Below are 13,364 nucleotides of genomic sequence, written 5' to 3'. Positions count from 1 at the left end.
GTGTGTATTCTATACGGAGTACGGCATAGAATATTGACATGTTTTAGTTGTGGCTTTGAAATTAATTAGCGACCCACCCCAAGAAAGCTTGGATGGAAGATGACGGGGCAGCTTGCGTAGTTGGCCCCAGATGGTTGGGAACTAGCGGGAGGACTACGTACCCCTGAGAAGATTTCTCCCGACTCTGGTATCTTTGGCATCTTTGGGGTTTTAGTCGATATTCTTTCTGTATTCTATTATTTCTTGCATATAATAGGGTAAATGTTGTTTGATACATTTGGATGGCGTCCCAGGCCAATCAAAGTGTTGCCGAACGACCTATCTATGTACACTTGGGCACACATTGAGTTGATTAGAGCTAAATTAGTATGTACTAGGTACCTCTAAAATTAACTATGGGAAGGCCTGATTGATAACTTCCTCTGTGGAGCATTAGAAGTGTTCTAAATGCGCCATGTTTGAGTTGCGTCTCCAAATTATTCGTAGATATGGCCCATCAAACGAGATTTGGCCACCAAGGTGTTGCCGCTCATACGATACAACCATGTCTTAAATGACAAAGGATTCTCCTATTATTCCTGAGATCTTTTCTCTTCCTCCTACTGCCGAACACCACTGCAAGATGGCTCCCAAGCGTGACTCATGAACGGTTAGCTAGTGCGGGTAAGCAGAAATGGTAAATTCAAGTCAGAGAAGACAGGGGCCTTTTGATTTCACCAGAGCCCCAAACACACTAATTATTGCAATTTATATTGACAAAATGAACAAGGAATATACAACAACGATGGGAAGCCAGATACACCCTCAACTAAGAAGGTCCATCACGAAGCAGCAGGAAAGCCTCGTACTGCTTCTGAGTCATCTTCCGACACTTCTTGCCCCAGTAGATCATCGGGACAGTGGTCATAATAAAGCAGAAGCTCAATACACCAATCGCAATGAACACCTGCGCAAGACTCTGCGCATCCAACCAATTCTGAGCAGTGAATGTGAAGATACAACCAATAGTGTTGTTGATGACAGAGACACCGACCATGCCCTCCAGCACCATATCCGGGTACGCATCCATGAGATACGCCATGCTAAGATCGCCAGCACAACCCCAGCCGAAACCAATGAATCCCAGTCCAAGATATGGCAGATGCCAGTCCCAGCCTTTATCCGAGCCGATACCGAACAGCATGAGGCCAGCAGGGCCGATGAAAGCAACAGGCAACAGGAGCCAGAGACGCTGCTCAGCCTCGAAGATGCCCTTATTTCGCTTGGCCATCCACATGACGAAGAAGTCAGAGAACCATCCACCGTAAATACAGCCGAGGACAGACCCGATCAGGGTCGGCACGTTCATGATGCCCACTGCGGCGTCGGTGTAGTTCCAGGGTGCATCGTACCAATTGTCCGTTTCAACGGTGAGGTAGAAGGTCAGCCAGGCGTCTTGGGCACCCCATTGAAGGCCCGAGTAGAGGACTGCCGGGAAGGTGAAGACGCGCAATGTGTGCAAAAGGCGACGACCATACTGCTTGAAGCCCGTCCCGACTAGGGTTGGCGACGGGGTGATCAGGGCGATGCGCTGGAAATATGTATTTCCTTTTTCCTGGCCGCATTCTTCATCGAGTTCACGGTCGGAGGGTGTCGGCTGCACGCTCGCAATAGGTTCATCCTTTTTCTCCACCGGGAGGTTATTCGACGTGGGCTCAGCATTCACAGGACGCGCATCATGTCCGTGAATAGGGTTGTTCCGATCAAAGGATGTCTCCTCCAATGTGAAGTAAAAGACAACGATCAAAGCCCCGGATATGATGACAGCGAGCCAGCCCACCCATCTCCACCCAAGGGGAGAGTCGACGATAAAGCTGGACACCAAGGGTCCCGTGAATGTACCAATACTCGTGGCAAGAACGTACAATCCAAGTACCAGCCCTCTTTGATGCTGAAAGAACAGATCGGAAAGAGACAGCTGGGCAAGCGCCTCCGCGCAGGATTCGGAGGCGCCCACGAAAAGTTGGCTCCAGATGTTATCTCCGACATTTTGGGTGCGGGCTAGCCCGATGGAGCCAATGACGGAAAACACCAGACAAATCAGATAAGAGATACGTCTTCCATATAAAAAAGGTGCTGGGCCGAGAAGCAATGTGGTATATCCAATACCGACAAACAAAACGCCTGCGGCAATGTTGATCTGGTCCCACGTGATACCCAGCTCGGCGTTCATGCCGTTTCCAGCGCTGCTGGCATCATTGGCGGTTGCCGCAGTCAGGGCAACAAACACAAGGACTAAAAATGAATGCCAGTACCGTCTCCAGGTGCTCCAGTTTAGTGGATCATTCGGAGAATTGGTGGGTGAAGGAATTAATGCGACTTCCCCGTCAACGCAAATGCGCTCGGTGCCATTGAGCTGTAGGTCGTCTTCCATTGCTAAATTCAAAATCGGAATCTGATTCAAACCCGACCTGGCAAGCCAGTCATGCTGGAGACATTTTGAGAAAAGAGAATGTGTGTCTCTATTAGAGGGAAAAAATAGAAAAGAAGAGGGAAATTTGTGAGGATAAGAATTTTCGATCGATGTGGGGCCACTTCCGCAGGAGATAAGCAGGCTAAGCATTTCCAAGGACGGGTCAACTTGATACAATTCTTGGTTTACTATACCTTCTTTCACTTTATATGTCCAATTAAATTGGCTTGGATTATACATATAAATGGGCCTCGGGATGTATATACCTTGGATGGCGGAAATGAAGACATCTGGATGCAACTTGATTGTTTCAAGACAGCTGCTGTGTCCCGTTTCTGGTCATGTTCCTTATTTTACCCCAAAACCTCGAGCTCGGATGTCAAGTTGACAACTTAGAATGGCTTAATCTTTGGGAATTTTTCCGGTGTAATAGGGGCCGTATATCACACGTTTTGGGCAAAAGGGGCTCTAGTGTTACCACCTAGAGATTACTTATCATTCATTTCCAATCAGGGCGTTTAAAAGTGAAAACTTGAGATAACAATGTGATGATACTATGGCACCCTATTGGTTTAATATCCTTAAGCAGTGCGGGGGAGATGACCAACATTCCCCTCTAGTCCACAATCTATCAAAGCTCAAAGCCTAAGGCGAGGGAACGCTCACACAAAGGCAAGGGCTTATCGGACCTTCCACTTGTGCTATTGTAGATGTTAGCCGTCCAGACGTCGCATTCAAGTCATCGATATTTGCAAAGGCCCTATCTGCGAGAAAACCAGTATCTCAAATACATAATATTCTAGGCTCTAGGTCCTTATCTATGCTATGCTAGTTCAAACTTTCATTATCTTCATCTTCAGCTTGCTATGAGAATATTTCATGATGGACCTCAGTTTGGAATCCCCATTGAGATATTCTGCTACACGGAGATGGTGGCCTTTCCTCTAGAAAATACTGCTTTGTTTTGTTTTGGCCCTATGCTAGCGTTGACGAAGAAGTTCTATAACAGCCATAACAAAACCTCAGTTTGTTGAGACTCGATGTGCCACCTCCTCGAATCTAAGTCTTTGTTTACGAATTCAGCAGATCGCGGTAGTTGGGCGAGAGCGCATATGCATGCATATTGGAATCCATGTTTCAACCCTCCTATTCTCTGACACCAAAGTATCGTTCACGGACTTACCACCTCTCTCATTAGTAGATACTGTCCTGACCCAACATATCGCTTTTGTAGTGCCAGGTATATCAAACCGTGATGACTCGCTCTGGATTTTAAGGCGGTACCTTCTGGGAAGTACAATAAACACACTTCTCAGAGATTTAATGTATCAACCTCTTGCGTCATAGTTGTACACCACCTGGAAAGTTTGTGCGAGGCAAACTTGGAATGCCATCGTGCAGGAGTAAGTGTTTGGGGTATGTGACTGAGAAGGCAGCTGGGAAGGTAGCCTTAAGTCACATGCCCCTCCGCATTGGAATGTTGTCCTTACATTTCTCCCTCTTTTCCTTCTTTCCGAGAATTTCATTTTGACTTAAGACCATTCAATAGATCTGCTTTCATCACTTCATCACTCTTTTCTACTTCTCGCTATCTCTGAGACCAACAGGTACGCTAATCCGGGATCCTTTCCGGAAAGTCGTCATTGGTAAACCCACCGTAAACCCGTCGGTGGACTCCAATTCTATGACCTGGGACGTTATCTACATAGTTGGTTTGATTGGACGTTATCTGGGACTCACGTGGGCAATCCCCTGCCAACCGCGCCAAATCTCACTCGTGATCTGCAGGCTGATGCGGGTACATGCGGCCAGGATGCGGGTCTGATCAGATTTGGAGGAATCGGTAAGGGGATGACGATAAAATCGTTCCTAAAGAAGCTGACGATGTTCATGAAACCCACCTGGGAACACCACACCAGTAGTTTCGTTGCAAGGGTTCCCCTCACAGCCTATCGCGGGATATAGCGACCACGGGAGACTGTGATTCTATTGGCTTTTAGGATTCACCGCTTGCTTTTCCGCCCTCGAAGTAATTTCTATACTTTGACTGTTATATCCATGTATCAGTTTGATGACAAGTTTCTATAGATTAGAGTGGGTTATAAGCAAAATAATCAGCTGTTTATAAGGCCTCCATACCTGATCATATAGAACTTGGATAATATCACCATTCCACTATGTTTTTAATGTGTATAAATGCCTGTTTAGAATAAATAATCCGCAACCCAATTCATAATTCGTATAAAACTAATATTTTATACATAATATGAAGCTATCCATGTGACTAAAAGTGCTTATCCAAGTAATTATTACCCCATAATAACCACCCGTGGACGTAGATAGCCAATTTTCTGCTGGCAATAAAAGCCAATAAGACCAAAGTTCCCCGTGGTCGCTATGCACTGCGATAACACGGCCTTAACCCCCTCAACTTCTGTTCAACGTGATCCTTGTTTTTGATCTTTGTTTACTCAATAACTTCAACATCGAATGTCAACTTGTCAACTCAGAATGGCTCAATCTTTTCACCTTTCTTCTCCCATCACGGGCATTAATCCCATAAAACCTAGTCATTGTTGCTCCGACCTGGTTGCGCTCGATGTAACTCCGAAGGAGTTGGTCGAGGGAACACACGCAGCGAGGTCGGAGCGCAAGAAGGTGATTGTGGTGGGTGCTGGAGTTTCAGGACTGCATGCCGCGGCTGTTCTGCACCGCCATGGCTGTGAGGTGGTGGTATTAGAAGCACGCGATCGCATTGGTGGAAGAATCTTGACCAGCCGAAAGGGTGACCATGTCCGAGATATTGGTAAGATAACGATACGGACCTGAAACAGACATAGGAATAGGGGGTGGGGGGAAGAGCAAATGAGATGTGCTGATAGTCAACAGGTGCCGCTTGGATGCATGAAACTTCCCAGAACATCCTGGTGAAACTCATTCCCCAGCTATCTATCCCATATTATTATGACGATGGCGTTCCTCTGTACTTTACCAGGGAAGGCCGAACTGGATCCCAGTTCAAAGCTAAGAAAGTCGCAGACGAGTTCGCGGATTACTGCGAGTGGTTTTACGAAACTAACCCGGAGGCCGAGGACCGTCCTGTCCACGAATTCGCCAAAGAGTTCGTCCTCCAACACCAGCTCATCACCGAAGATGAGCGTGATTGGGCTCCCCAGGCTGTCCGCGAGGTAGAATTGTGGATCGGCACTAGTACGGATCAAGCATCGTCCAAACATCTCTCTTACTTCATTACTGAGCGCAATCTATATATGAAGGGCGGCTATGATCGGATCGTCAACTGGACTGCGGAGCCTCTTCGAAGCGATCCAAGCATCATCAGACTCAACCACCTCGTTGAGGACGTGGAGTGGAATGAAGACGGGACTGCGCCAGCTCGAATCCGGTACAAGGATGCTGCTGGAGAAATCGGGTTCATCGGAGGAGATGCAGTCATCATGACTAGCCCACTGGGAGTCTACCACCACAACCTCATCTCGTTCAACCCGCCCTTGCCGAGTGACATCGAAGAGGGCATGTCCAAGTTCAGCTACGGCGCCTTGGGCAAAGTGTTTTTCGAGTTCGCCGAAGTCTTCTGGTCAAAGGAGAATGACCAGTTTGTCTTCTACCCATCTCCGCCAGAGGAATCGGATGTTTCGTCTGGGTCATCGGTGCAGTCCAACCCCAGCATACTCTCCATCGGGGAGAATGATAACATCCTCAACTACGCCACCGTGACAATCAATCTATGGATTATGACGGGCAGCAAAGAGCTGTGCGTACAGATTGCCGAGCCTCTGACACAGCGCATCGAGAACATGCAAGATTCGAAGGAGATATATCTATTTTTTGAACCGCTTTTCAAATTATTCCGCACAGAACCTTACAAGGCTTTGCCCCGCCTGATCAATGTTGAAACTACACATTGGACCCAGGACCCGCTGGCCGGGTATGGAAGTTACTCAGCCGACAAGGTTGGAGACGAGCCGCAGCTGCTGGTGGATGCGTTGGAAAACCACAAAGCTAGTCGCTTGCAGTTCGCCGGTGAGCATTGTACCCTTGTTGGCAATGGCTGCGTGCATGGTGCTTACAAGTCGGGTGAAACCGCTGCAAACAACCTGCTCGAGGCCTTTGGCATTCCCCATGATGGTGTCGATGACCTTAGCCTGAAATGAAGAATTCTATGGGTCCGAGGAGACTTGGGCTGAAGGATCTACTTGGTTATATTTTGGTTATCTATTAGACACAGGGTTCACTGGGTGGCTGCACTTGGAAATCTTGTGTATTGTCTCCATTTATGTCAAATAAGATGTATCTAGCCAACGGGTTCAGCTATCGCCGAATGAGATTCGAAATGTTTGGACAGAATTTCACACCCCACTATCAACTGATTACTGAGGCGACCATTCCGAGCGACCTTTTAAGCGTAATTATATGATGACAGAGAGTACTTCAGGTCAAACTGAAGGATTTGGCAGATGGTGTGGTGGGGTCATAGCTTTAGGATGTGACCGCATGAGCCTGTGGCGCTTAATCCTATACGAGCGGTGGCTTGACCTCTGCTGATGTTCACTAAAACTAAAACTCAGATGGAGAGCACCGATCGTTGAAATATTGAGTTCAGAGAATTCCTCGGAGCGCGCTACTCCAACGGTGGTACAACTGTTTACTACTGCATAACCCAGAGAGTTACGCCCAAAGCTGCCATGGAGAGTGACCACCAAGAGCTATTAATGATTGTAACACGCAAGAACCCGACATCAACAATGTGGATCAAATGCAACAATCTGCGTTGTATCATGCGATTCGATCAGGAGATGCTGAAATCGTCGAAGAATTGTTACACGATCAGCCAAAATGGAATTACGTTGACCAACAGAGGCCGGCGCTCATTGTCTCCGCCTTCGATAAACCAGATATTCTACAATTATTACTTGATGCGGGCGCAGATCTTAATACACCTGGTCCGGAAGGCTGGTCACCGATTGTTTATGCTGCAAAGTTGGGCAGCGTTCACGTCATTCAAACCCTACTCGATAGCGGTGCTGATCTGCACATTCGCGATGACTACGGATGGACTCCGCTTTGCATTGCAGTCGACTACGAACGCGATAAAAACATATTACAAGCCCTGGTAGAAGGTGGTGCTAGCGTGACAGACACCACCACAGACACAGGAAAGGGACTGCTTCATCTGGCTGTTTGTCGGGCTCCCCATGTTACTCGATTTCTTTTGCGGTTCAAAGATCAGCTGGATCTAAACCAGAGCGACTTTGAAGGTTGTACACCTCTTTTATCAGCGAAAGGAGAGGGGGAAATTGACGCTCTTACCTTGTTGGTTAACGCCGGCGCGGATATAAACTTGGTGGACAGCCGCGGGGAAACAGCACTTCATTGTGCGATTGAGTTTGAGACAGTGCCTTTCCGCGATTTGCTATTATCCCAGCCTGAGATTGAGGTGAATTGTCTCTCTGTTTATTTGGGGAGTCCGCTGCACTCTGCATGTCGTCGATCACACCTGGATTGCGTGGAAGCTTTACTAGCACACGGGGCAGATCCCAATTTGATATCGCCTAACACATGGGATCAGACACCGCTGACTTCGGCATTATTGCCAAGTGAGTATGCGCGTGGGGATATCATGTCCTCGGTGGAGGATGTCGTTCGCCACCTCGTCCGGTCGGGGGCATCAGTTGGAATGATGGTCTCGTCGACATTTTATTGTCCGCTTGCAACAGCATGTTTCTCAGCTACCCCAAGTGTCATTGACTTTCTTCTAGATGCGGGCGCTTCACCAGACTGCGTTGATCCTGTTTCGGGAAAACTCCCGATTCACTTCGCCGCTGCTAACGGCATCGAAAGCTTTGATACTGTCCTGCTCGCTTTCCAGGATAACATGATGATACCTGACACCTACGGCAAGAATTGTCTCCACTGGGCAGCCCAGTACGGCAATTCCTACACTGTGGAATACATCCTGTCCCGCCTCGAACTTCCCTCTGAGCGGAGCCAAGCGGTAGAGCAAGCCGACTGTGATGGGTGGACGCCGCTGTGTTGGGCTGTCTGTCCGCTCTTTAATCACTATCTTAATCAGATGGGCTCTGAAAACAGAGACCACGTCAACACTGTTCGCATCTTACTGAAACATGGCGCAAATCCAATGGTGCAATGTCGGCGAGGCAAAGAGATCTTGACTCCGCTTGAACTGGCACAACGGTGTAATGCCGGGACCGAAATCATCTCCCTTCTCCGGGAGACAGTTTCTGCGCAATCGCAGTTAGTGGCGGTATTTACCTCCCAGAGTGTACGAAAGTACACATGCAGTAGCACGATATGCGATTTCTGTCTAGGGGTATGTTAGCTCTTCTTCTCCTTTGAACACCCGTGTTCTTTTGCCATCGCTGACCTGTCATGACCACTACAATCAGAACGTCTTTGGGAATATTTATGACTGTAGTGCCTGCCCTGAGCATCACTTCTGTACCAAGTGCTATCCCATTGCTAGCAGTGTTCACAATTCGAAACTCCTTCATGACGACCAGTCTCACACCATCAACCTGAGGCCTGGGATAGCTGAGTATCAAGAGTCGAAGAATGTGTTTTCCAATGACAGATATTCTGATATAGAGAGGCGTTCCGATTAACTGTGCAACTAAGAAGGGATAGCGTGTAAGTACCAATGAGATGAGCTGAAGGAAATAGGGTGGAATATATTTGATCCAGTAGGATTGTATGAAAGTTCACAGATTGGAGTCAATGAACTTTCCCATACTCCTGATGTTTTCGTAGCTGCATGCCTAACGAATATACTCATTCATTTGTCTGGAATTACAGGCCTGCCACCTTGAGAAGGGGTTGCTAATACTTCAAGAATAGTGGCCAGGTACGTGATTGTAGTTGTTGTAGGGCTGCAAGCATCTGAGGTTTACCCAAAGCCATCTATGCGTCTGGGATATAATATATATTGCTATTCCTCAATTTGAGATGCAAAACAACGGTTTATATCCCAGACCGGTGCCATACTTCAGTGAGCCCGTGCATGCAGGGAAATAGATGGGCAGCTGCCATGTCTTGGGACTCTTACCAATCATGTAGTATCGGACACTAAAGCTAATCTGATTCCCGTTCTTAGGACTGTCCTGGTATTCCTGGTAATAGGAGTTGTAAGCTTCGATACGGTCCTTTCGAAAGTCGGCCTGCTGTTTGGAATCCCGTTTCCCTGTCCCATGGACCCCTCTGCGGGAGCAATTTCCATGCCCATTTTTGAAGTAGTGAAAAGTTTCATGAATGAAGCCCTTAGACTTCTGCAAGGCTTGTCTTCGTCGAGTTATTTTATCCGCCTCTAGCATATGCGTCAGTCGGCTTATCACATAGGCCAATTCAAAATGCTAGTTACGCAATTTGACGGTAGAGCACGATACAGATTGCGGATCCAGCAGTTCTGAACCGGCTTCTTCATGTCCGAAGCCAACCGAAGAGGCCGGTGTTCGACAATCTGCTTCATCACTAGACATGGGGTTCTGTCTTTGTAACCGTGGCTGGTCACTTTTGCGATGTTAGAGTGTTCGGTGCAGTGCTGGGCACTCTCGTGTGGGGCTTCCGTGGGCATATTAGTTAGACTGCAACAGGTTAAATGAACTTTGATTGATTGATTGATTGATTCCGTGGGCATATTGGAATTGAGTAGGCAAAGAGGAGAAATTGAGGTTGTGTATATTCCGACCCGGTGTGGTACACAAAGTGAGAGTTGATTGAGTTCGTGGTCAATTGCGTTGGGGTGCGGTGAAAAGTAGAGTTTGTTTGGGCGAGGAACGCCTTTAAGTAGTGCTGAAAGTGAGAGATAGATAAGGTCACGTCGAGTGCGTTTGTTTGCTTCTAGATTTTAATGGTCACTCAGTTGGGGTTGGTCGTAGTTTGCGAAGGTTTCTTGGTAACCAGCCTCCATGGGGGTTATCCATCTGTCGTTGGCTATGGTGCAGCGAGGGAAAAGAAAGAACGAAGGCAAAACCAACACCTCCCTAGTATAGGTACACCCAACGTGCCTGCTAGCATACTAAGCTTTGACGTATTTCCAGCTCTTGATATATCTCAAGCCTATCTACCCTTTCTATAAAAATCCATTTGGTTCTCTTCCATCATATATATAAATCTGATGTATATATAGACATGTAGCTGGAGAAGAATATGTCACTAGACGTGTCAGGTATCAACCAATAGCTAGAAAAAGAGGGATGAAATACATTTTGATCAAGTTCTCATAACGTAAAGTTAACAGAGAGAAAAATAAAAAATCAATAAGCTGAACTAGATTGAAAGATTTCATACATCAAAGGCTCCAAAAAGACCGACTTGCTAGCTGATATCTATGCATTGCTTGCAACGGAGAACCAAAGGAATAGATGAACAAAGAAGCCTTATAGAAGGGGGAATACTCTAACATAAAATGTCACAGGGACGGCTACATCAATCTTGGAACCCTTGATACATATGGCACAGCGATATGTTTTCTATCAGCAAGATTTAGCACTAAATATGCAATAATAGATCACTTGCTAGACCGTACAAAAGTCTACATCTTCGAGAATGGGAAATCTGAGACGGTAATTTGTTTCTATTTTGCTTTTATATCCTCATTCAACGACCCTTCCCAGCCTATATCGCATCATAAGATCTATTGCGGCTGGGGCGGCCCAACGTCCGGCTAAACCTTCCTACAACACTAATAGGGGATTTTGAAACACGAGACATGTCTCTATGTGTCGATAATCCCGAATCAATCCAAATCTGACCAAGCGTGGCCCACTCCGCGGGCTTGGATGCTCCACATCTGGGCAGCAGATGAGGACCCCGGGAGTAAATAGATGCCCTATTTAAACCCCGCTGAAAAGTTTCTTTTCCTCTCTTTTTCCTTTTTACGCGAAAGCCGCGTTATATAAGGGACCCGGTTCATTAGCCAACAACAAGATGTGGATTGCAAATTCGCCCTTTATAAGTAGCTGTTATTGTCCAACTTTATGCCCGAGGGCCACGATTTGGGCAATTGAGAGAAGAATTAGTTAAGTGCAAAAGTACAAGCAATAATAATGATATTCCTTTGCTTGGGTCTTTTCCTTTTCAAAGATTTTGTGTCACGCCACGGGATTTTCAATGTCACCTGCTATAAAGACCCATCTCTTGAAGGATCCTAATGGCATTATGACCACAATTACGTCTAATTCTAAAGTTCCTCACTACAAAAACAACGAAATGAGGGAAAACAGCGACATAGAGAATGTCGCGGGCCAGCTCAAGGAGGTTCGGGAGTTCAGACAGGGTCTCCATCAACGACACATCCAGATGATTGCTCTCGCCGGTACGGTGGGGACGGGTATTTTTCTCAGTTCGGGCCGTGCCATTGTGGAAGCTGGACCATTGGGTGCGTTCTTGGCATATACAATTATCGGTGCTACTGTTTCGAGTGTCGTCTTTGCGGTTGGTGAGATGGGAGCCCTGGTACCTCTCAATGGTGGTGTTATTCGATACACAGAGATCTTCTGTGATCCCGCGCTAGCGTTCGCCAACGGGTGGAACCAGGTATACTCCTACGCTGTGTCGATCCCGTCGGAAATTGTCGCTTCAGCTGTTATCATTGAATTCTGGATCACTGTCAACAATGCAATATGGATCACTGTGCTTGCATTCCTCATGCTTTCTACCGCATTTGTCTTTGTTCGCGTATATGGAGAGCTTGAGTTTGGGTTTTCTATCCTCAAGATCATGCTTATTATAGGCATAAACATAATGGCTCTGGTGATTGCCCCCTTCAGACTGGTAGCATTTTTGGTTTTTGTGCTAATATATTTTGATAGGTGATTACCTGCGGCGGAGCCCCGAATAAAGAGTCAATCGGATTTGCTTACTGGAAAGCCCCCTATGGCCCCTTCGTTCAGTACTTGGGAGTGGGAGGGTCCCTTGGCCGGTTCTTAGGATTTTGGAAAACATTCGACAACGCCCTCTTCGCTTACTCTGGTATTGAAAATTTCACTCTCGCTGCAGCTGAGACTCGAAACCCTCGTCACGCTATCCCCATGGCCGCCCGACGGATATTCATCCGCATCTTGCTCTTCTATGTGGTAACAATCTTCATGGTCGGTCTGATTGTTTCGTCTGCCGATCCAAATCTTCTGGGCTCGTCGGGGACAGCATCGCAGTCCCCTTTCGTTATCGCAGCCCGCCATGCTGGTATTAAAGTGGTTCCCTCCATTATCAACGCAGTTGTTCTCACCTCAGCATGGTCCTCTGGGAACAGTAATATCCTGGGCGGTTCTAGAATCCTATACGGTATGGCAACCCAGGGCCACGCCCCCGCTGTCTTCAAACGCATCAACCGCTTCGGTATACCTTGGGTCGCTGTCGCACTCTATGGCGCTTTCATGGCACTGGGATACATGAGTCTTTCTGATTCGGCTAGCAGTGTATTCACATGGCTACAAAATCTTGTCTCTATCTCGACTCTAGTGAACTTGATCTGCATCTGCATTGTCTATCTTAGGTTCTACTACGGATGCAAGAAGCAGGGGATTGATCGCCACAAGGAGCTTCCATGGGCAGCACCTTTCCAGCCATACATAACTTGGATCTCGTTGGTTTTGTACATTGTTCTGTTCTTCACCGGAGGGTTTACGACATTTATGCGCGGTCATTGGAACACTGCGACCTTCGTTTCGACTTATTTCAATCTGCCGTTCATCGTGATCGTGTATCTTGCCTATAAATTCTGGGCGAAAACGAAGATCATCCCGCTGGCGGCAATTCCCATTCGGCCTTTCATCGAAAGCTGGCACAAGAATCCCGAGCCGGAGCCTAAGCCGAAGCGTGGCCTCGCAAAACTCAATATTTTGTGGTCATGATTTGCACGTTGACAAATTAAATTCTG

The 13,364-nt window shown here is 47.1% G+C and overlaps 4 protein-coding genes across 4 annotated transcripts; 3 read left to right on the top strand and 1 right to left on the bottom strand.

Annotated features, from left to right (window-relative positions):
- Positions 1-808: 808 nt before the first annotated feature.
- PEX2_027270 (Major facilitator superfamily domain, general substrate transporter) lies at positions 809-2,413 on the bottom strand (the record flags this gene model as incomplete). Its single annotated transcript, XM_016740002.1, has 1 exon — positions 809-2,413. The coding sequence occupies one exon, from the start codon at positions 2,411-2,413 to the stop codon at positions 809-811; it is 1,605 nt and encodes a 534-aa protein (XP_016593649.1).
- Positions 2,414-4,963: 2,550 nt separating this feature from the next.
- PEX2_027260 (flavin monoamine oxidase family protein) lies at positions 4,964-6,624 on the top strand (the record flags this gene model as incomplete). Its single annotated transcript, XM_016740001.1, has 2 exons — positions 4,964-5,258; positions 5,342-6,624. The coding sequence occupies 2 exons, from the start codon at positions 4,964-4,966 to the stop codon at positions 6,622-6,624; spliced, it is 1,578 nt and encodes a 525-aa protein (XP_016593648.1).
- A 602-nt stretch (positions 6,625-7,226) lies between these two features.
- Positions 7,227-8,810, top strand: PEX2_027250 (ankyrin repeat domain-containing protein; the record flags this gene model as incomplete). The annotated part of the gene is made up of 1 exon (XM_016740000.1): positions 7,227-8,810. The coding sequence occupies one exon, from the start codon at positions 7,227-7,229 to the stop codon at positions 8,808-8,810; it is 1,584 nt and encodes a 527-aa protein (XP_016593647.1).
- A 2,885-nt stretch (positions 8,811-11,695) lies between these two features.
- PEX2_027240 (Amino acid/polyamine transporter I) lies at positions 11,696-13,338 on the top strand (the record flags this gene model as incomplete). The annotated part of the gene is made up of 2 exons (XM_016739999.1): positions 11,696-12,238; positions 12,298-13,338. The coding sequence occupies 2 exons, from the start codon at positions 11,696-11,698 to the stop codon at positions 13,336-13,338; spliced, it is 1,584 nt and encodes a 527-aa protein (XP_016593646.1).
- Between the last annotated feature and the right edge of the window lie 26 nt (positions 13,339-13,364).

This window comes from Penicillium expansum (genome assembly GCF_000769745.1).
Source record: "Penicillium expansum strain MD-8 chromosome Unknown contig70, whole genome shotgun sequence".
NCBI classification, from domain to species: domain Eukaryota; kingdom Fungi; phylum Ascomycota; class Eurotiomycetes; order Eurotiales; family Aspergillaceae; genus Penicillium; species Penicillium expansum.
The sequence above is the reverse complement of the archived record's forward strand: the minus strand, read 5'-3'. Positions and strand labels throughout refer to the sequence as shown.